Genomic DNA, 25,129 nt, shown 5'->3' on the forward strand with positions numbered 1-25,129 from the left:
TTGCATTAGTCTGTTCAGCAAGCCAGAGCCCATATTTTTTTTTGTACAGTAAATTGGCGGATAAAAAAAAAACAAACGAACAAAAACTATATTTTTTTTTCCAAAGAACAATAGAATATCAATATTTATAACCTGACAGAGGACAGAAATAATTTATAAAGAAAGTAAAAGAGCACAATGATTAAAAACTTAAAATACTGCATAGTACAAAAGGCCCCCTAGCTGTCTGTCCTGTTTCACATAGAGCAGAAGACCAATGGGGACAGACCGTAACAAGACATGACTCATCAGTTTTTCCTGTGACTAAGGAAAAATGTACTCAAGCAGATTCCAAAATTGACTGCTTCCTGATGCCTCTGAGGCATAACGCCGTCCATGGAATTGTCCAGTCTACCCAAATTAAGCTCCGGATGGCTGAATTGAAAAACACACGACCTTTGATCCCTGGAAAATCCCTGGGCTGCTGGGAAACAGTCCCGTGTGAGTATTTTGGACTGGATGGGCGTTATTCAGGTTCACTGCTGTTTGTGGTCTTGTCCCACTCTATGCTCTCCTCGCTATGCGTGGGAGAAGGCAGGGCCCTGGCGGCGGCAGCTCCAGGGCGCATCCTCAGTCCCTGAAAGCGTCGACATTCTGGGCAAATGCGGATGTGGCTGCATCCCCTCGCAACGAGGGCGGCCTCCTGTGCCAGTCTGTGGGAAAGGGGTTCGGGCAGTCCGGTGCCCCCGCACAGCTTACCGTTGCTGAGGCTCACGGCCGCAGCTCGCGCCCGGCGTTCCTCCAGCGGCAGGGGGCGTTGCCGCAGCATGGAAGACGCTCGCCGGCGCCGCACCTGCAGACTGTCATGACAGAAGACGATCCCCTGGAGCTCCCGCATCATCTCCTCGCATACGGACTGCTGCAGGCACACAGACGGGGGGAGAAAGAGAGGGGAGAGGGGGATAAGAGAGGGAGAGAAAGGAAGAGAGGCCGGACAACTCACTGACTGACTGACTCAGCCGGGACAGACTGATACACATCACAGACAAACAACAGACAAACGCCACCGTTATCTTCTATGAACTCACAGTGGAAATCACAGCCAATCAGTATTCACCTCACAGACTTTACTTTTTTCAATAACAGACATTTTTTTAAAACTCTGCAACAACTTTAACACTCAAATAATCATTTCATTTAAAAAACTGAGGAAACTGTAAATAAAAAGCACATCACTGTGTCATACAGCAGAAAATTCAGAGATAATCAAATGGATTTTGACAACAAAGCCACATTTTTCCATACTAATCCAGTTTAAACTAGAGGCTTACTTTTACTTAATGAACACTTTAATTGTAATCATGAGGTACAAGTAACATATAATCAGTGGTGGGAACAGTTCCACTAATCTGCTAATTATCGAGGATAATGTTTTCATTATCTGATTAGCTTTTCAGATAACTTTGAAAACCATCATCAGACCAATTATCTTCCAATAAGGTTTGGTCAGATAATTTTTAAACTGCTAACATATTTTTGCAGGCATGGTGAACAAAGCTTAACAGTTACAAACACCTATTAAGTCTAAAATTAGTTAGGTACCTACCTGTTAAATGTTTTATAATAGATGTGCAATTCTATCTTCTGCGAACAGAGGAGAACTGGTTCCAAAAGAAACTACTCTATCCTCTGCAGGCAAAGGAGAACTGGTCACAGAAAAGAAAAAAGCTAATTTCTTTTGACCCCATACTGTTATGATGGCAATATCACCCAAGTCATACAGAGGCATACAGTTTTAACTTATGGTTAAAATTTTAACCAAACTAATTTTGGACAAGCTGTTTAAATTAACATCATGTCTAAAGTTTTATAAAGTGAAAATATCAGATATATGTTTTAGTTTTAAAGTAATGCACTCATTTTGAAGGTTTTAGTGTGGACATGCTGTGTGCAGGTGCATTATGGGTAATCTCAGTACATTCATGAAAGAAGAAATGCATTTGAGATGCTCTGATCAGGCTCCACACGGACAGCAGCATTAAACTCTTTGTATATTGTGCCTAAAACTCTTGTGAATATATTCTCTGGGTTTATAGACATTGTTATTGTGTTTGTTTTATGTAAAAATGACATAAGAAGCCCAGGTTGCTTCTCCATTATTTTCAATTGGAATCATTGCAATCGATTCCTGTTTGGTATTTAGAGTCCTGCTTATGTCAAACACTGTCTGTCGTCTTTGTTCCAGAGTAATATATATAATGTCTGAAATTCAGTTTGCGTTTATTAAATTCCACGCATCTTAAACGTAGCAGAAACGGATTATCTGGAATTTTGTTTTGGTAAGTTTTCACGGTCTCTACTGCCATCGACTGGCCAGTAGTGTTTATGGCAGTATGAGCGTCTGGGCGCCAGTAGATGGCAGTGTTCTATTTATTTTGACCCCAGTTATATCAGATGGTTGTCAAATCAGTTCACAACTTGACTTTTTGGCTTTTTGCAAATGGCTTTTTTATTTAACCAATAAAAAAGGCATATTTTACAAAAGCACATTTATATGTAAACACCAACACACACACCTCACATTAATGTGTTGGTTTTTACATAGAATGAATGAGTCAACCAATCAGTGTTAGTGGAGTCACATTTTACCCATAATCAATTTGGCATCTGTCTGCGTTTGTTACAAAACTTCAGAATTAGTGCATTATTTAAAATTAAAAGATATAGGTTATATTTTAACTTTGTACAAATGACAGAATTGACATTAATGGAGTTATTCTATCTGTATTAATTTTATTTATAAATCAAAACCATATGTCAGCACTGCTTTATTTTCCAAGACCTCCGCCTCACGGTGACACTACTATTGAGTAGAGAGTTGAGCTTTGCTGCTCCTCTCAACTGTTTCACTGCTGCAAATTATGTACTAAACAGGAGCTTCTAGCTGTGAGCACAGAGCTCAAAGACAGAAATGCTGACTCATTGTTTGGGTCTGTAGTCACCTGTGATGCTACCTGAAGCGACTGTGGTGTTAAAACTCAAAATCAGCATGTTAGTAGTTGTAAATGTACCGAGACAATACTGGAAGTTATTGGTTAGCTGTAGCTTCCGATAAATTTTTGGGTGGTTTATCAGTTTAGCTTTATAAAAGATAACTTTTCAGTTAGCTGATTATCTGTTATCGAAGCTAACTTTTTGGTTAGCTGTGCCCACCACTGCATATAATCACAACTTTTAAGTTCTGGGAACAATTGACTTTAAGTTTCTGAACTCAGAATTGTTGTGGTAACTGATTACCTCAGTATTTCTGCTAACTTGTTTGGGTTTACAGTGTGAAGACGGATGAAAATACTGTATGTATTCCAGGCCTGTAAGTGGCACTGTAACACTTCCACTGTGTTAGTGTTTTGTGGAACTTTCACAAAAAACAGAGAAGAAGATGGGTGTAAGCAGCTCGTCAATGTAGTAGCAGAAGTTACAACTTTCCACAGTGGTAAACTGAAAATAAAGCCTCTCAAGACAAAGAGGGTTCATGCTGATCATCTGAAATACATGTATTGTGAGCATTTAAAATGAAGCAGTGTGTTTGTGTATTTTTAAAAAACAAATTGCTGTGTGTTAATCCACTGACTGATCAGCAAGCAGAAGAAACAGAACATACACTTCAAGTGAACAAAGTTTAACTATTAAAAATATGCCTTTATTTGGATTCAATCAGAGTTTTGATCAACAGGATGAACAGCTGATTTATCAATGTGACTTTGGCAGAAAAGCTGCACTCCACAGCTGTTTTTCAGAAGCTGTGTTCACATTCACACACAGCCTGTCCGGTGACCTGATTAAAGCTCTGAAACTTGTAATGACGTAAAAGAATAATTACTTGGAAAATCACTGTAGCAGCAGAAGGCCAGAACGTTTCAAAGCAGCAAATTGAGTAAATAAAGTCTTTGATTCTGACCTGCTTCGTCATTTCAGCTGGATTCATCATCACAGTCAGCAAAAGACTATTATTGGAAGATACCCTTGTTTTGGAACACACCGTTTAGAAATACTTTAATTCCTTATCATGGAAATTGCTGAACAATAAACAACATTTTAAAAGAAGTCCTTCAGTGTTATAATAACATGCTCTGGGTGAATTGTTTTCGGTCACTGAAAACAAGACAAGATGTCTTTTTTTCAGCTGACAACATGATTGACCCATGCAGTGAAGTGAGGGAGAAGGTGCAGGTCACGCATTCGCATTACCAGCATCCTTTATTCGGGTAAATTCAATGTTGTTTTGCTGGTTAGTCATGAAAAATGAAACGATATATCGTGCAGTCCTAACCCAGACAACTCTGAAGGAATTTTTTTTTGTGGAGAAACTGTGCAACATTTCTCTGTAACATGAGCAGTTATTCAGCTTTATGGTGGAGTGGAACAGAAGATATATATGGCTTAGGGGTTAGAACTTGTGCCTCACAGCAAGAAGGTTGTGGGATCGATTCCCACCCTTCCTGTGTGGAGTTTGCATGTTCTCCCCATGTCTGTGTGGGTTTCTTCCAGGCACTCCGGTTTCCTCCCACAATCAAAATCATGCTTATTTAGGGTCTGCTCCTTTCACTGCCCCTGACCAAGGCAGCATCTCTACATCTGGAGTTGCTCCCCAGGTGCTGGACTGTGGCTGCTCACTGCCCCTAGTGGTTAGATTGTGTCTAACTGTAATTAGGATGGTTAAATGCAGAGTTTTATATATATATATATATATATATATATATATATATATATATATATATATATATATATATATACACTAAACAAAAATATAAACGCAACACTTTTGGTTTTGCTCCCATTTTGTATGAGATGAACTCAAAGATCTAAAACTTTTTCCACATACACGATATCACCATTTCCCTCAAATATTGTTCACAAACCAGTCTAAATCTGTGATAGTGAGCACTTCTCCTTTGCTGAGATAATCCATCCCACCTCACAGGTGTGCCATATCAAGATGCTGATTAGACACCATGATTAGTGCACAGGTGTGCCTTAGACTGCCCACAATAAAAGGCCACTCTGAAAGATGTATTTATCACACAGCACAATGCCACAGATGTCGCAAGATTTGAGGGAGCGTGCAATTGGCATGCTGACAGCATGAATGTCAACCAGAGCTGTTGCTCGTGTATTGAATGTTCATTTCTCTACCATAAGCCGTCTCCAAAGTCGTTTCAGAGAATTTGGCAGTACATCCAACCAGCCTCACAACCGCAGACCACGTGTAACCACACCAGCCCAGGACCTCGACATCCAGCATGTTCACCTCCAAGATCGTCTGAGACCAGCCACTCGGACAGCTGCTGAAACAATCGGTTTGCATAACCAAAGAATTTCTGCACAAACTGTCTCAGGGAAGCTCATCTGCATGCTCGTCGTCCTCATCGGGTTCTCGACCTGACTCAAGTTCGTCGTCGTATCCGACTTGAGTGGGCAAATGCTCACATTCGCTGGCGTTTGGCACGTTGGAGAGGTGTTCGCTTCACGGATGAATCCCGGTTCACACTGTTCAGGGCAGATGGCAGACAGCGTGTGTGGTGTCATGTGGGTGAGCGGTTTTCTGATGTCAATGTTGTGGATCGAGTGGCCCATGGTGGTGGTGGAGTTATGGGATGGGCAGGCGCCTGTTATGGACGAAGAACAGAGGTGCATTTTATTGATGGCATTTGGAATGCACAGAGATACCGTGACGAGATCCTGAGGCCCATTGTTGTGCCATACATCCAAGAACATCACCTCATGTTGCAGCAGGATAATGCACTGACCCATGTTGCAAGGATCTGTACACAATTCTTGGAAGCTGAAAATGTCCCAGTTCTTGCATGGCCGGCATACTCACCGGACATGTCACCCATTGAGCATGTTTGGGATGCTCTGGACCGGCGTATACGACAGCGTGTACCAGTTCCTGCCAATATCCAGCAACTTCGCACAGCCATTGAAGAGGAGTGGACCAACATTCCACAGGCCACAATTGACAACCTGATCAACTCTATGCGAAGGAGATGTGTTGCACTGCATGAGGCAAATGGTGGTCACACCAGATACTGACTGGTATCCCCCCCCAATAAAACAAAACTGCACCTTTCAGAGTGGCCTTTTATTGTGGACAGTCTAAGGCACACCTGTGCACTAATCATGGTGTCTAATCAGCATCTTGATATGGCACACCTGTGAGGTGGGATAGATTATCTCAGCAAAGGAAAAGTGCTCACTATCACAGATTTAGACTGGTTTGTGAACAATATTTGAGGGAAATGGTGATATTGTGTATGTGGAAAAAGTTTTAGATCTTTGAGTTCATCTCATACAAAATGGGAGCAAAACCAAAAGTGTTGCGTTAATATTCTTGTTGATTCCACTGTTACAGGAGATTTTGTAATGAAAGATGTGCGGAGGATTTCGCACGTCGGCACGGAGCCTCTCATGGCGCGCAACAAAAAACACCTCCGTGTTCGAAGTCTCACAGGACATGTTGTGGCATGTCCAGCTGTTACACAGTTTCTCGGATACTCACTCGACTGAAAGCCATCGAAAGCCGTCTGAATCTTCTGAATGGTTTCCAAAATGGAGGTGTTTTTTTTTGTTGCGTGCCATGAGCAGTTCCGTGCCGACGCACGAAATCCTCCGCACGTCTTTCATTACAAAATCTCCTGTAACAGTGGAATGTGCCACAAAAGTGCTATGTCCAGCTCCCTTGCCATTTCTGTGGTAGTCACACAATGTCCCGGATCAACACAGCATTCAGTTTAGAAATGATCTGGTCGATCCAGCCTGTCGATGACCACTCGGTGCACCGCGCACCCTCCGCCGTTGTGGGCCGTCTTTAAAAAGGTTTTAACAGTCCTTAATCCGCGTGACGCCGACAGAATCTTCACCGATATCCATCTGAATCTTTCGAATGGTTTCCAACTGGCTGTCTCTAACAGTTTCTGAAAAAAATTTCATGAAGCAAAGCTGCAGTCACTCAGCCAGTTCCCAGACAAAAGAAATCCGACGAGGGGGGTGGACCAGTGCTCACTCAAAGCCTGCCCACAGTCGAATGACGCAACCGACAGGGGTGAAAAAACTCACGCATGCGCACAAAGGTTCAAGCTTGGCTGATGCAATCACACGTGATTCAAATCCATATAGTTTTTGAAAAAAATAAAAAGGTCCGTTACTTTATGGACAGACCTCGTGTATATATATATATATATATATATATATATATATATATATATATATATATATATATGTGTGTGTGTGCAAAGACAGTAAAGGTTCTATAGGTTTTTGAGAATTGCCTACTCCAGACAGAGTCACCATATGGTATTGCAGTGCTTGTATTTATTAATGATTGACGTAAATGAAGTCTAAGGCTGAATCTCAATTCTACCCTTTGGCCCTTCCCCTTACCCCTTACCCTCCGTTTTGCGCGGGCACGAGAGACAGAGGGGTGTCTCAATTCTCTTTTTGGAGCGAGGCGGAGAGGAAGGCGAAGGGCTTCAAATCGTGAATCTGGATGCACACTCCGTTTGGAGGGGTAGGAGGAGCTTACCGCTGTCTCCGAAAAAACAAACCTGGCGCCGAAAGAGCCACACAAATGAAACGGCTTTCATTACAAATTACGCTGTTTAGAAAGTTATAACTTGCCAAAAAACTTTACAGGCAGTTGTTGTGTATATTGTTGTTCTGAAGAATATCGTAACTTCGCTTGTGCGCTGAGGCGTTATAATGCATATACACATGAACGCTACGATAAGACACTTTTATATCTCACAATGGAGAAAATCATGATAAAGCATAAGCACGTTAATTTGTATGTTCATAAATCTTTGGATAATAGCAACCCCTGCTGTTGGATTTCAAGGTCTGTAATGTGTGTGTATTTTGTAAACAAACAGGAAGCCCTGAGCACACTCATCTCCTAATAAGCTTTCAGGCAGAAAATGAGAAGTTTCATCAATGGGAATAAGTTGGAAAATATATTCACACACATGTATATGTGTAACACATAACCTGACGTCCTAACAGACTGATATTATTTGTCAAGGAAATTTCTAAAGGAAAATGGGGCTGGATGCAAAAAGTGGGAGAATTTGAAAAAGAACGATGCAGCCCATAACATACATACAGGTGCTGATCATATAATTAGAATATCATGAAAAAGTTGATTTATTTCAGTAATTCCTGTCAAAAAGTCAAACTTGTATAATGTATACATTCATTGCACACAGACTGATATATTTCAAGTGTTTATTTATTTTAATTACTAATTCATTAATTACTAATCAATCAATTAATGATTAATCAAAAAATATTATTACTAATATTGATTAATTATTAGTAGTACTTAATTACTAATTAATTAATTATCAATACTATTAATTATTATTATATTATTATTATTATAAATTACAAATTAATTACATTAATTAACATGACATGATTGCGATGCGTTGAAGAAATCTGCAACTTCTTCTATTTCTTTGCATTTACACAGAAAAGCGAGAAAATAAAAACAGCAAACAGGCTACTGCAACAAGTTGCATTTCGGTTGCCATGTTAACAAACAGTGAAGACGGCAGTTTGACACGGGCAGTATTTTCTTTGCTTTGTTGTTGCTGAGATTTTATTACACATTCTGCTGACACAGAATTGCTCACTTGCATTAATTTCTCAACATATTTAACATTCTGTCATTAAAATATAAGCGTGCCAATAAATCCCATCATGTCTGTTTTCCCTGCAAACCATGAAGATGAAACACTTTCACTTTTTTTTTTTCAATTTGTGTTATCTGTTCTGCTCTCTCCTCACTGACACAAAAACAGCACAGCGCGACCATTGGTCCACGTGCACTGCACGTGCACTTTCCACGTGCACATACGCTTGCGCGTGATTTTCCACCTTCTGAAAAAGAAATCACATGAGTAGGTTTTTGACTTTAACACCTTGAATGTTTACTGAATTAAAGTCACGGTAAATTAAATTAAATTAAAGTCCATTTGAAAAGACAGTTATCAGGTGTTTTGCAAAGGAAGAAGAAATAACAAAATTCTTTTTTACTGTTTTTCTGTGCCATTTTTGTTGCTATGCTTCAGTGAACAGAACAACTGCTTCACTGAAGAATTACCTATATCCGCCCTGCCTCCCAAATCCTGGCAAAACCACTCCCTTAATACCAAACAGCTGTTTTTTTGGGACATTCATCATCACAGTCATGCTTTAATCCTCAGTGCTGAATATTGACAGTTTCATGTTTACACGTATAATTTGTAGGATTACAGTCAACACAAACACAACTATTGCATATCAATACGTATACTTGTCACTGTGGCAGAAGTTTGCTTTTTTATGGAGCCACCTCGGAAATCTTTAAAAGCCGTTTTCAGATTCTGCTTCATTACTGATGCACATTTGCACCGGCGCATAAAAACGAGTGCCCATCATCGTCCGTCATCGGTGTTGAGTGTCAATCAAATCATACATAACCGTAAATTAAAGCATGGCTGTATTAACAAGTTGGGTCATAAATGCTAAACGAAAGCAATCAGTCCTTGATTTTATGAGTACTCCCTCACTATGGTGCTATATTTCAACTTTTTTTTTAAGTCATAGAGAAATCTTTCTGTCCAAGATGCCACCATTGCTCTCCGCAAAGGTGTTGTTTGGGAGCAGATGGTTTGAGGGGGGCATAAAAGACATAACTGATGTAAAAACAGAAAAAAAAAAATCTGTCAGCTGGGGAAGAAGCCAAAACACAACTGAAATTTAAAATCAGTTCTCCACAGGAAGATTAGGGGGCGCCAAAGTTAATGACGTGTTTGAGGGCAACTTAACCATTCTCACGGTCGACACTGGCGCCATTGCCACTGTTGATTTGGATGTTAATGTTTGGTTGTAAGTACAAGCTTTCTCACTGAAGTGTATAAGACTGGGCTTCCACATCAATTTACTGGAAGAAGCTGGCTGGATGACTGGTGAAACTTTACGACTGGAGGCCGAGTTTCCCTAAGTAACCACTCATATGCCACAAAGTAGTTCCAGCAGTACCCCAGGATCCTCTGAAGAGACAAAGGTATTCACTTGTCACCTAACAATCACTGGATAGTGTCCAAATCTCACAAGCACTCAGTAACTGAGGAAGCAACAGGAACCTAAAGATTGAGACCTTTCATTTGTTGCAAAGATACTGGCATTGCCAAACACCTCTGCTCAATGACCCCATGACTCCATAAGCTCTTCTCAGGTGTTTCTCCATCTCAAAGGATGAAGACCCAAAGGCAGAGACATGAATGTCACTGCTGAGATTAGCCAGTGTCTCTTGAAGTTCAACAATTTTGCTGCATTCAGATACCTTCTAATGGCTGAGTCCAGGAAGTCATTGAAAGCTTGGATCATTGTCTTGATCCAGGACAATTGCAAGCTGAGACATTACTTACTCAGTGCTACAGTCAGGGTACCCACGGCTTCCACAAAGATCACAGCATCATCCACAAAGTCAAAGTCAATAAACCTTTGCTTGCCAACAAAGGCACTGAAGCCGTTGACTTTCAAAACCCTATTCAGCACCCAGTCAATGCAAGCGGTGTAGGAGCCAGGACACAACTGTGCCAAATGGCAGTTTTCACTGGTACAAATTCAAAGTTTGCTCCATAAAGAGAATAGCCTGGTCAACTGAATCAAGTGATTTGTGAAAATCAACATAAGATGCAAAGAAGTAGTCCTTTGCCTTTACGCTCAGTGGGTACTGACATAGATAGGACTGTTTCACTCTTAGTGAAATAAAAAGAAAGCATTCATTTGAAAGTCCTGCTTGTTGAATTTCAGCTGCATTTCTTGCTGTTTGGTGTAACAACTGAGATCCTCCATTTTTGCTTTTTCTTTGTTATAGTTTAAGACTGTCGCTTGACCGCAACAGTAAATTCAACAATCAACTTCGTTGCCGATGCAACGTAGACAATATGATCTTGGCAGTTTAAAGAGCTGCATGTCATGTCATCAAAAAGGCACTGCACCCTTTGATTACCCATAATTCTTTTTTCTGTACTTGCCAAAAGTTACACTGATCACAGAAGTGAAAACTGACAAACTGTCTACACTTCTGCTGAGGTATTCCTTTAAGGGGTTCCTTTAGAAACATAAACTAATCCAAGATTTTATTTGAAGACCTGGGTGCTAAAAGTACTGAAGTCACAATTTTAGACAATTCAAGTTGACACTTTCATGACTGACAACAGAAAGTGCTACAAGACCTGGATTATGGAAACCAGAACCTTCTGCCAGAGCCAGGCTTGGGGTGAAGAGCTCACAGGTGAGTACGTGGTGCCTATAGCCAAAGGGCCGAGTCGCGTTCAGTCCAAAGAAACAACATGTTGTTACCTCTATGTGGACCCACCACTCACAAGGAGAGAACTAAGGGATGTTAACCCACATAAACTGACACTCGGTTATGGTACTTGACTCTTGAAATGTGGAACATCACCTCACTGTTGAGGACAGATCCATTCTGGTGCTGGAGGTTGAGCAATACCAACTGGACATAGTCCAGCTCACCTCAATGCACAGCATGGACTCTAGAACCAAAGTCCTGGAGAGTGGCTGGAGATGTTCAGGGTGAGAGGCGCCAGCTGGGTGTGGGGATACTCACAAGTCTCTGGCTGAATGCCATTTTCTTTTTTTGAACAAGACAGATGCAACTTCATATCGCAGAGAGGAATCTGACTGTTGAATGTGCATGTGCACCACATGGTTACAGGTCTGATATCTCAGACAGTGGGGTGAAGAGAGGGGCAGAGATGTCAAGTGATCACTACCTGGTGACAAGCAGGGTCCAACTGTGGTTTAAGCTACCAAACCAACCTAGAAGGTCTAAAAACATTGTGGAGGTTCTCTGGGAATATTTGGTGAAAGGTGAAACCTGCAACTCACAGAAACAAAAAAGTCCAAAAACAAAATTGCTCCTATCTCACAATCAACAAAGTTGACCAATCTACAAACACTTTCGACATTAAGAATTATTAAGTGATGCATAAATACAAGAAGATTTAATGCCTGATTTTATGACAAAGATATTTTCATATTAGATTTTCTTGAAATTGACATTTTCTGACCAGCACTTTTAGTTGTGTCTCATGGGTTTGATGAAAGATGAAGTAAGTTCTATATTGGCCCTGAGGCCTGTTGGTGCCGGTGCTTATCTCTGGATTCCATTGCTTGAAGTGGATGAGAATCGGTTACTCCCTCTGGACAGTATGCCAGTCTGACGCAGGTTACTTGTCCAGGTCAATCCAGTACCCATTTACAGCTATAGTGAGGACTGTCCAAGCATATAGACAGGTAGCACGAATGGGAGTCAAACCCAGGTCTACGTACTGGCAGGACAGCTCCTTATCCACTCAGCTACCTGTTCTACATGCAGGATGGACGGTGGCTGGCTGCAAAGTACAACAAAGAAGTCTACAGCATGTTGTGTCAAAACTGTGCATTGTGGGAAAACCGACAAGTTCCATGAGGGTGAAGAAGCCATTGAGGAAGAGGGAGACAAAGCAGAAGCAGGTTAGACAACCCTCTCTCACCTCAGTTCCTGGTGTCTGTCTCAACATCCACACAAACTCCACCACTGCCATGAAGATTGCCACCAGCAGGCCACACACCAGCACTACAAAAATACCACCGATGTTTTCCATACCCAGACCTGCAGAGACAAGTTTGAGTAACGGAGGAGAGACAAAGGACAAAAAGAAATATTTGCTGAAGTAAGAAAGATAAGAGGTCAAGAAAATCAGTAACATGATCAAATAATCTGAAATGGAGCTCAAAACAGAGAATTAAACAGGGTCAAACCTTGGCACGGTGATCCTCCTCCTTTGGACACTTGCCACCATCCCACCACTTCCTCTGAGGATCTCCAAACGATTGTCCTCCTGCAGTTTGAGGATGGCCAGGTCAAACTCATCACGGTACACTGACCCTGGAAGGCAAAGAGCAGAAAAGTCAACAAACATACACCCGATGAAGTGTCCAAAAACATCTTTGGACAGAATGTGTAATTTTCTGAGCCTGCATGCTTGTTTCCAAGATAACCTGGGTGAATATTTTTTAAAATCAGTACTGGAGAGATGACGTTCTCCTATCAATCACTTGTTTGTGTACAGGTCATTTTAAAAGGCAAGGGGTGATTTTAACAAAATGGTATTGATTATTATTTTTTTTAAATTAAGAATTCATAAGATTCAGCTTGGGACTCCGACGAGGGCGGTCGCATCTCCTCCACTCTCCCTTATCTCTCTCTGTTCTCTGCTTTGACCTTCAAGTCCCTACTTCACCAGACTGTGAATTCCTCAAATTATATTGGATTCTGGATCTATTGGACTACTATTGGATTAACCATGGAATTGATCAGCTGGTCTCTGAATACTATTGACACCATTTTTTGTACAAGAAGGTCAGGACCGGGGGATCCTACCTGCCCAGATGGAACGTATCCTGCGGGCTATGTTCTCGACTCCTGGAGTTCCTGGCGTGTGGCATGCTTGGCGCCTTTCTCCGTTGAGGATGTTGAGGATTTATTCATTTTTGGTCTTATGGTAGCAGGGCTGGTACTTTTTGGCTTATGTGCTGCCCTGATCTACCGGAAAACTGACAAGACAGCGGCATCAAGAACCACGGCCCCTCGCTTGTCCGTCATGATTAACGAGGTTGGCAAGGCAGTGCATTCTCAGACTGCGACGACTCTTGAACTCAGACGTAAATTGGATGACATCTTGGAGCAGATGCGTGCCTTGCAGTTGAAGTTGAAGATTCCAGAGGCCGGTGAATATTTTTAATTCATAATTGGGAATATTCTTAATTCATAATTAGGATTTGGTTGTTCAAGTGGAACTGTTAAAAAGTGTTTTTCACTGCGTAAACCATAACATTACAGGCTTATCAAGCCTGAAGGTCAAATTGCCCGACTGTTTTCCGCCCAGAGGAATTTCTTCGGCCTGGGGATCATTTGGCTGTTTCTTATCTCAACTCACAAAGACAATAAACTGCTTTTCACAGGACTGAAGCATGCTCCATTCCCTCCCCCGACCCCCTCCTATCCCCCATCAACACTGCCCACACCGGTGCCTGCTCACGTCACTCCTTTCCCCTTCTGCGGGGGCGGTGCAGTTTTAGCTGCAGCCCCCGTTACTCCCCCCAAGCTGACGGCGGTGCATCTCAGGGTTGCTGCGTGGCCTTCACCCACTTGCCTCAATTCAGACAACGGACTTCTTCAAACTTAGTGCACATAAACAATGTCAAATGTGTATGTGCTGTCTTTAATTCTGATGTGTGCCATTATTACAGTAAACAAGTAATAATTGTGGGACTAATTGCTGTCTGAGGTAACTGGAGTGTAAACGTAATTTCTCCACTGTGAGATCAATAAAGTATATGTCATCTTATAATTTACAGGCATATTCTAAAATGACAGTCAATATGGCCTTAGGTCAGATGCAGAGGCAATTTTATTTTTTATGATTTTTTTTAAAACTGCTTTGAGAGTTTGTGTCACTTTCAGAATATTCCCCATACCTATCAAGAATTTACTGAAGTTTCTTTTATGGATACAAATTATGCAAAAATGAAATTTTTCTACCTTTTACACTTAAATATTGGGGTATGGTTTGATGTTAAACATACCATAATTCCATGATCATGCAGAAATGTCACCAGCACAGTGGCTTAGTGATTAGTACGGTTGCCTCCCAGCAAGAAGGCTGTGGGATCGCTTCCCATCTGGGACCTTATTGTGTGGAGTTTGCACATTCTTCCCTTGTTTGTGTAAGGTCCCTCTGGGTGCTCCTGTTCTGTGGGCCGCCCGAAGAGGAGGTATCTGCTGGCCAATGCCAGAGGGCGCCCTGCCTGTAGTCGGGTTTCAGGCACCAGAGGGCGCAGTCACACCCAGGAGCCAGGACTACCAGCTGTCAGTTATCATCATCACTGCACCATAAAAGCCTGGAGGAGACACCACATCTCTGCCGAGATATCAGTTTACCACTCAGGTAATTCTCTCAGCCGTTGTTTCTGTGCCGAACGCACATACCTTGTTTGTTCTGAACTTTTTGCAAGAGTACCTGGAACTCTACTTACAGCTGGAGCTGGGTTTGTGGACGGTGGGGGAGTGACGATCTTCACTCCTCATTCCACTTACTTTAAGTAGTAGTTCAGGCTCTGCTGTTAACTGGTTCCAGAGTTGGAGGTGGAGGTGTTCCCTCCAAGTGGATAAACATTGTGAGTTGCTGACTGCTTACTGGGTGTCCACACACCCACCATTAACCTGTTTTTGTTCCTGCCAGCAGTACCGGATCTGACAGCTGAAGTAGAGGCCACCTGGGGACTCGGGACTTGGTGGCTTCGGTGTACTGCAGGTCTTCGTTGGCGGCAGAACCTTGTGGGCCCCGGCTCTTCTCTGGATAGGCATCTCCTACCCTCGGGCCTGCCCACACGTCACCTGTTGTATTTGTAATTGACTGTCTAAAAGCAGTATTCGACCTGTTGTGCACATTTGCCACAATAAATTGTATTTATGGACTATCTATTGACCGTTCATTTGCGCCCCCTGTTGTGGGTCCGTGTCATTACACTTCCCCAACAGCTCCGGCTTCCTCCCACATCTAAAGACATGCATGTTAGGTCAACTGGGAAGTATAAATTGACCGTAGGTGTGTGTACAAGGGTGAATGCATTTGTCTGTCTATACGAGGTCTGTTAGAAAAGTATCGGACCTTTTATTTTTTTCAAAAACCATATGGATTTGAATCATGTGTGATTGCATCAGCCAAGCTTGAACCTTCGTGCGCATGCGTGAGTTTTTTCACGCCTGTCGGCTGCGTCATTCGCCTGTGAGCAGGCTTTGTGTGAGCACTGGTCCACCCCTCTCCGTCGGATTTTTATTGCGAATAAATGTCTGAACGATTTGGAGCTTTGCTGCATCAATTTTTTTCCAGAAAACTGTGAGAGACCTCCAGGTGGACACCGTTCGGAAAATTAATATGTCTTTCAGGGACGATTTTATGGGGATTATACAGATTAAGGAGTGTTACTGCTGCTTTAAGGACGGCCCACAACTGCTAAGAGCACAGCGCGCTCCCAGCGCCGATCGATATGCTCATACCCCGCTGAAACAACCAGATCATTTCCAACGTGAAGGCTTTGTTGATCCAGACCACATTTTGGCATGTACACACATTATTATGCTGCATTTACACATAGGCAGGATGCGTTACGAATGTCATATTCGATCATTCTTGGCACATTCCTGACATTCTTAATGTGACTTAACACATCTGAATAGGTTTCTTAATAGTTGCGTGTTGGTGTGTAATATTCATGATTTTCATAGAGCATGTTTTTGGCTGTCAAAAATCTTCCACAAATGTCATGCACCACCCTCATTTTGCCTCATGTCGTGAAGGTCGCAACTGAGCGTCTCGATCCGTCTTGATTAACAGAGGGTGACAGCGTTCTTCTTTGATGCGCGCACAATTAAACCTTGCTGCACCCGCATCCCGTTTCATTGCTGCAGTATGCTGAAGAAGGACAGTGACCGCCAAGTTGGGTAAAAGTTTCGTTCCAATGCTCATCAACGCACTCCTGCACCTGCTGCTGCCTGTGCCTGGCATTTGGGGGAAAATGAGTGAGACGAGAGCCGCTTGGAGCCACACATCTGGCTCTCTCTGTCCTCCCTCCTCCTGTCTGCGCCACTCTATGGCACAGAGTCCAATTAAGCGTGCAGTCACAAAGTTCTGCTTTGGATTCTGAGGAGCAAACTGGAGCAGTCTGAAACTGTTCAGCAACTGACAGTAGGATGAATATGGGGGTGTGTGTGGAGACAATTCACCTCATTCACAATGTGACAGAACGTAACGATGCGCTGTTACATGCAATAGCGCGCAACAGCACGGAACATTATTCTGACCATGCATAATGGTTCCTGATAATTCTCCAGCAACATGCAGCAGGGCAATTCTACGGTAACGGAATTACAATCTGAGCTAATCTGTCGTGGTTAGATGCCATATGTCCAGATTTTGCTGCTGTTGTAATTCCATTACCATAGAATTGCCCAGCAGTTCCTGAAGAAACTGACGCCTCTGCCGCAAATCGTCACATTCGTGATCAGCGGCCAGAATGTATACTTCGTGGCATTCGTGACTTGCCGTCGTTATGTGTAAACACAGCATAAGACAGAATAGCACTCACAGATTTTTTCACAAAGTATGCTCCAGTGACCTTGACCTTCTCATCAATACAGGTCAATACACATGTTGGGGTCAAAATACCTAACACACAGACCAGGTTTGGTGGTAATTTGGCAGTTAAAAATTTAATTATTACATACATAAGATTTTCCCAAAGTATACGCAAAGTATTCCCCAATGACCATGACTCTGAAATTATATATACACTCAACAAAATATAAATGCAACACTTTTGGGTTTGCTCCCATTTTGTATGAGATGGACTCAAAGATCTAAACTTTTCCACATACACAATATCACCATTTCTCTCAAATATTGTTCACAAACCAGTCTAAATCTGTGATAGTGAGCATTTCTCCTTTGCCTGAGATAATCCATCCCACCTCACAGGTGTGCCATATCAAGATGCTGATAGACACCATGATTAGTGCACAGGTGTGCCTAGACTGCCCACAATAAAAGGCCACTCTGAAAGGTGCAGTTTTATCACACAGCACAATGCCACAGATGTCGCAAGATTTGAGGGAGCGTGCAATTGGCATGCTGACAGCAGGAATGTCACCAGAGCTGTTGCTCGTGTATTGAATGTTCATGTCTCTACCATAAGCCGTCTCCAAAGTCGTTTCAGAGAATTTGGCAGTACATCCAACCAGCCTCACAACCGCAGACCACGTGTAACCACACCAGCCCAGGACCTCCCACATCCAGCATGTCTACCTCCAAGATCGTCTGAGACCAGCCACTCGGACAGCTGCTGAAACAATCGGTTTGCATAACCAAAGAATTTCTGCACAAACTGTCAGAAATCGTCTCAGGGAAGCTCATCTGCATGCTCGTCGTCCTCATCGGGGTCTCGACCTGACTCCAGTCGTCGTCGTAACCGACTTGAGTGGGCAAATGCTCACATTCGCTGGCATTTGGCATGTTGGAGAGGTGGTTCTCTTCACGGATGATGCGAAGGAGATTGTTGCACTGTATGAGGCAATGGTGGTCACACCAGATACTGACGGGTATCCCCCCCCCAATAAAACAAACTGCACCTTCAGAGTGGCCTTTTATTGTGGGCAGTCTAAGGCACACCTGTGCACTAATCATGGTGTCTAATCAGCATCTTGATATGGCACACCTGTGAGGTGGGATGGATTATCTCAGCAAAAGGAGAAGTGCTCACTATCACAGATTTAGACTGGTTTGTGAACAATATTTGAGGGAAATGGTGATATTGTGTATGTGGAAAAAGTTTAGATCTTTGAGTTCATCTCATACAAAATGGGAGCAAAACCAAAGTGTTGCGTTTATATTTTTGTTGAGTATATATGCCAAATGGACCTGTACAAGTGAAGTTATTTCCCTTACAATGGAATCGTGCATGACTGACTGATTGACTGACTGACTGACTGACTGACTCTCCGCACATTGTGATGTCAAGCCCACTTGCAGCTACGGGAAAACTTTTTTGGGAAGCTGACTGAGGAGTCTAAAACCTTACTGCTCTTGCTCTAAACTGCTTTCAGCTTTCAGTTCTTATATAACTTGATAAGGAATTAATAAAGTTCATTTTAAAATATGATATTTTCCAGAACAAGCTCATTGCACTTTTTCTTTTTGAAAAAGAGTCACTTGCCCTGACAAATTCATGCCTCTGAACTGACAATAAGACTCCAGGACTAAACGTGTCGTTAATGATTTATTCGACAGGTCACATCACAGGATGGCGTGTAAAACATTGTCTTCTAAAGGGTGACTTTATCCATCTTTAAACACCAAAGGAATTAAAATTAATCTCTCTTACTTTTCGGTGTGCTTGTGTACTTCCTGGGATCAAAATGTACATACACCACCGTGTTTTTGCTCTCATACAGCAACAGGAACAACATCTGAAATGGGTTTTTCTTCATCACAGCACAGAAACAGCCTCCACATTAAAGTCCAGCAGTGTGCTTCTCTTTTATTTTCTACCTTTTTTGCCTCCATTTCCCAATATACCAGCAAATGTATTAACTTTGCGAAACAGGCTTTTCTAACCAATCTAAGTGCCCAGGGTGACGTTTTTTGTTATGCCCTCTATTACAGCTGTTGTGCATTTCACATTTAGTTAGTCACAAGCGACCAATCGGGAATGGATCGCTGGTCCAGCATTGTTTGTGGTGGTCTTTCAGTGCCAAACATGTTCTTGCCAAAATTTCTTCCGACTGTTCTATATGCAAAACACTCAAAAATTAATTACATGACTAATTATCATTTTGGACCATATTTTTAACAGAGGGTCGAAAAGGGGGGGAAAAGAGGCCTGTCTTCTTCTTTGTGAAAGATAACATTTAGCAAATCAGGTAATTGCTGCATTAATGCCACCAACAGGCCATATTAAGTACAACTGCACATGTTCACAGTGATCATGTTTTGTTGTCCACAGAGAGAGCCTGGAGGAGTTCACTGTTCAATTCAATTCAATGCAATTTATTCATTTTATATAGCACCAACTCACAACAGCGTCACCTCATGGCACTTCACCACAACAACTAAAAACACAAGATAAAATTAATTAAAGATTAAAAAAGCACAATTAAAAGATTAAAAAAAATAAAAAGCATAGTAACATACAAGGTCTGTTGTGTCTCTAGGGTGAATAGAAAGTCTGTGGGTCTATAGCGCTTCTCTTATCATGCCCCCCTGTTCTGTGCAATGATCTCCTGCGTCAACAAAGCTCTGTAGAGACTTTCAAAGTCTAGACTTAAGACGCACTTGTTTTCTCTTACTTATGGCTAGTACGAGGTCTGTTAGAAAAGTACCTGACCTTTTTATTTTTTTCAAAAACCTGATGATTTGAAATCACTTGTGCTTGCATGAGCCAACCTTGAACCTTCGTGCGCATGCGTGATTTTTTTCACCAGCCCTGTCAGTTGCATCATTTGCTTGTAAGCACCTTTTGGTGAGGATGGGTGTCGTCTCTCGTCGTTTTTTCTTTGCAAGGAAATGGCGGAACGACTGGAGTCACGGCCGACTGCATCAATTTTGCCACAAACTGGGCAATAGCCAGGTGGAAACCATTCGGATTATTCAGACGGCTAGCTTCAGTGATGCATCCTCTGGGCATCACACAGATTAAGGAGCGGTACAACTGGGTTTAAAGACGTCCGCACAACGGTGGAGGGTTGCGCCGCGCTCCGATCGGCATCAACATGCTGAAACGACCGGATCATTTCCAAAGTGAACGCTGGATGATGTGGGACCGTCGTGTAATTATCCTTGAAATTGCGGAAGAGGTTGACAGCAGCACTTTTTCGGCACATTCCACTGTGAAAGAAGATTTTACCATAAAAAGAGTGGCGGCGAAATTCATCGGCACGAATTTGATGGCGTCAGCAACAGCGCCTCCGTGTTGAGCCTCACAGGACATGTTGTAACATGCCCAGCTCATCAACCTTCGGAAGATTCAGACGGCTTTCGGATGGCTTTTCAGTCGGGTGACTATCCAAGAATTGTGGACAAGCTGTGACATGGTCAGGGCCATGTCCTGTCAGGCTTCAACATGGAGGCGCTATTGCTGCGCCATCAGCTTCGTGCCGATGAATTTCGCCGCCACTCTTTCATGGCAAAATCTTATTTCACAGTGAAATGTGCCAAAAAAGTGCTGATGTCCACCTCTCTGCAATTTCTTGGATAATCACACGACGGTCCCACATCATCCCAGTGTTCACTTGGAAATGATCCGGTCGTTTGCGCACGAAGGTCAAGGTTGGCTCATGCAAGCACACGTGATTCAAATCCAATCAGGTTTTTTGAAAAAATAAAAAAGGTCGGGTACTTTTCTAACAGACCTCGTACTAGCCATAAGTAAAGAGAAAACAAGTGCGTCTTAAGTCTAGACTTGAAAGTCTCTACAGAGGTTTGTTGACGCAGGGAGATCATTGCACAGAACAGGGGCATGATAAGAGAAAGCTCTATGACCCACAGACTTTCTATTCACCCTAGAGACACAAAGTAGTCCAAAAGTTGTCGTAAAAGAGTCAAATTGTAATTTTTTAAATTTATTTATTCATATATTATAGCAACAACAATAACAGTCTCCATAATAGACAATAGTCAATAATAATAGACTAATAATGTTACAATACATTTTAGAGAAAGAGACAAAAACAACATAATTGTCAGGTGATGTGGCACAGAAGGTTGTGGGACCCAAATGCAAAAAACTCACAGACAGTGGAGTTGAAATTGAAAGCTTTATCAGTCAAAACAAGCTTGGATTCGGTACACAGTTAGACAGTCAATGATGCAGAGGCACAGATAGTCGGCAGGCAAAGGCGTCATCAAAAAAGGCAGGCTCAGATCTTTTACACAGGCAAACAAAGTACGTGGTCAGAAGCAAGACGAGGTCAAAAAACAGAGCTGGGTCGGGACACGGCAAGACTAGGCAGAGCTATGAAAAAGGCTGGTACGAGGACTGTGAAAATCAACAAACTGGGGGCTTAAGTGAAAACAGAGGGTTTAAATAATCAAGGAGAAAATGAGAAAAGTGAGAGCAGGTGTGTAGGAAGAATCAGGAAGGGGGCATGGCAAACAGAAGAAACAGAAAAGTTCAGGTGGGCGTGACTAAGTGCAAAAATACTTAACAGCAAAAACCAAAAGGTAATCCTGATGAAGAAAAACAGAAATGACAAAAAACATTTTTCTAAACCTGTGAGACACATCGAAGTGGACACGGTTCGAAAAATTAAGCTGGTTTTCGGTGAAAATTTTAACGGCTGATGAGAGATTTTGAGGTGATACTGTCACTTTAAGGACTTCCCACAGAGCGAGACGTCGTGCAGCACTCCCAGGCGCCGTCGTCAGCCTGTTTCAAGCTGAAAACCTCCACATTTCAGGCTCTATTGATCCAGGACGTCGTGAGAGAACAGAGAAGTTTCAGAAGAAGTCGGTTTCAGCATTTTATCTGGATATTCCACTGTTAAAGGAGATTTTTTTAATGAAAGACGTGCGGGCGGATTGCAGCGTCGGCTCGCAGCCGCCGCGACGCTCCGCCACAGGAAAACACCTCCGTTGGAAGCCTTAAGGACAAGTTGGAACATGTCCAGCTGTTAAACAATTTCTCATATACTCACTCCACTGAAAGCCATCAAAAGCCGCCTGGATTTTACAAATGGTTATCAACACGGAGGTGTTTTTCCTGTGCCACCGCACCGCGGGCTGCGTCCCGACGCTGCAATCCGTCCTGAAATGTGGAGGTTTTCAGCTTGAAACAGGCTGACGACAGCGCCTGAGAGCGCTGCGCGACGTCTCGCACCGTGGGAAGTCCTTAAAGCGACAGTATCACCTCAAAATCTCTCATCAGCCGTTAAAATTTTCCGAAAACCAGCTTAATTTTTCGAACCGTGTCCACTTCGATGTGTCTCACAGGTTTAGAAAACATTTTGATCAAACAAAGCCAGTCTCTCAGCAACTTCTTAGACAAAGGAATTCCGACGAGGGGCTGGACGACTCCCACAAGGAGTGCTCACAGGCGAATGACGTCACCGACAGGCGTGGAAAAATTCACGCATGTGCACGAGGGTTCAAGCATGTCTGACGTAAAAACATATGAATGAAATCCATATAGTTTTTGAAAAAAATAAAAGGACCTATACTTTATTGACAGACCTCATATGATCAATCTGTTTGTTAGTTGGCTATGTACCACAGGCTTTTAAGGTGGCAGTAATTAAACCACTACTTAAAAAGCCATCACTTGACCCAGCTATCCTAGCTAATTATAGGCCAATCTCCAACCTTCCTTTTCTCTCAAAAATTCTTGAAAGGGTAGTTGTAAAACAGCTAACTGATCATCTGCAGAGGAATGGTCTATTTGAAGAGTTTCAGTCAGGGTTTAGAATTCATCATAGTACAGAAACAGCATTAGTGAAGGTTACAAATGATCTTCTTATGGCCTCAGACAGTGGACCCATCTCTGTGCTTGTTCTGTTAGACCTCAGTGCTGCTTTTGATACTGTTGACCATAAAATTTTAATTACAGAGATTAGAGCATGCCATAGGTATTAAGGGCACTGCGCTGCGGTGGTTTGAATCATATTTATCTAATAGATTACAATTTGTTCATGTAAATGGGGAATCTTCTTCACAGACTAAGGTTAATTATGGAGTTCCACAAGGTTCTGTGCTAGGACCAATTTTATTCACTTTATACATGCTTCCCTTAGGCAGTATTATTAGACAGCATTGCTTAAATTTTCATTGTTACGCAGATGATACCCAGCTTTATCTATCCATGAAGCCAGAGGACACACACCAATTAGCTAAACTGCAGGATTGTCTTACAGACATAAAGACATGGATGACCTCTAATTTCCTGCTTTTAAACTCAGATAAAACTGAAGGTATTGTACATGGCCCCACAAATCTTACAAACATGGTGTCTAACCAGATCCTTACTCTGGATGGCATTACCCTGACCTCTAGTAATACTGTGAGAAATCTTGGAGTCATTTTTGATCAGGATATGTCATTCAATGCGCATATTAAACAAATATGTAGGACTGCTTTTTTGCATTTGCGCAATATCTCTAAAATTAGAAAGGTCTTGTCTCAGAGTGATGCTGAAAAACTAATTCATGCATTTATTTCCTCTAGGCTGGACTATTGTAATTCATTATTATCAGGTTGTCCTAAAAGTTCCCTGAAAAGCCTTCAGTTAATTCAAAATGCTGCAGCTAGAGTGCTGACAGGGACTAGAAGGAGAGAGCATATCTCACCCATATTGGCCTCTCTTCACTGGCTTCCTGTTAATTCTAGAATAGAATTTAAAATTCTTCTTCTTATAAGGTTTTGAATAATCAGGTCCCATCTTATCTTAGAGACCTCATAGTACCATATCACCCCAATAGGCTTACTTGTAGTTCCTAGGGTTTGTAAGAGTAGAATGGGAGGCAGAGCCTTTAGCTTTCAGGCTCCTCTCCTCTGGAACCAGCTCCCAATTCGGATCAGGGAGACAGACACCCTCTCTACTTTAGGATTAGGCTTAAAACTTTCCTTTTTGCTAAAGCTTATAGTTAGGGCTGGATCGGGTGACCCTGAACCATCCCTTAGTTATGCTGCTATAGACTTAGACTGCTGGGGGGTTCCCATGATGCACTGAGTGTTCTTTCTCTTTTGCTCTGTATGCACCACTCTGCATTTAATCATTAGTGATTGATCTCTGCTCCCCTCCACAGCATGTCTTTTTCCTGGTTCTCTCCCTCAGCCCCAACCAGTCCCAGCAGAAGACTGCCCCTCCCTGAGCTGGTTCTGCTGGAGGTTTCTTCCTGTTAAAAGGGAGTTTTTCCTTCCCACTGTCGCCAAGTGATTGCTCACAGGGGGTCGTTTTGACCATTGGGGTTTTTCCGTAATTATTGTATGGCTTTGCCTTACAATATAAAGCGCCTTGGGGCAACTGTTTGTTGTGATTTGGCGCTATATAAAAATTGATTTGATTTGATTTGATCTATGCAACTCTGCAATCGACTGGCATCCTGTCCAGGATGTACTCCGCCTCTCGCCCTGTGACTGCTGGGATAGGCTCCAGCCCCTGTGACCCTTGATTGGAGTAAGCAGGAACACAAAATGAATGAATTAATGAAAGTTGCACCTGTTAAAAAGGCCTCTTGAAGAGGAAAAACCCATTTAAGTCATACAGGAATATAAGTCAAACCTTTTTCAGTATTATCAGCTCATTAATTTGGGATTTTTGTGCATTGTTGAAGTGTACTTATTATTGGCATTTATTCTTTTATGATTAGCACTTACTTTGTTTCGTGCTTTGATTCATGTGAAAGTCCTATATAGTTATTGTAATTATTATTATGAATAACAAACTCATGATTTTTCAGTATACAAGTCAAACCTGAGTATAAGTCGCA

General features: G+C 42.3%; 1 protein-coding gene across 1 annotated transcript in view; it reads right to left on the reverse strand.

The window, feature by feature from the left end:
* Positions 1–100: 100 nt before the first annotated feature.
* Positions 101–25,129, reverse strand: part of grik4 (glutamate receptor, ionotropic, kainate 4) — a 1,339,327-nt gene continuing 1,314,298 nt past the window's right edge. The window contains exon 20 of the mRNA XM_034169301.1: positions 101–898. Within this exon, the coding sequence (XP_034025192.1) occupies positions 506–898 (393 nt within the window). The 3' untranslated portion in view covers positions 101–505. The remainder of the gene's footprint in view (positions 899–25,129) is intronic.

Source organism: Thalassophryne amazonica, chromosome 4 (assembly GCF_902500255.1).
Source record: "Thalassophryne amazonica chromosome 4, fThaAma1.1, whole genome shotgun sequence".
NCBI classification, from domain to species: domain Eukaryota; kingdom Metazoa; phylum Chordata; class Actinopteri; order Batrachoidiformes; family Batrachoididae; genus Thalassophryne; species Thalassophryne amazonica.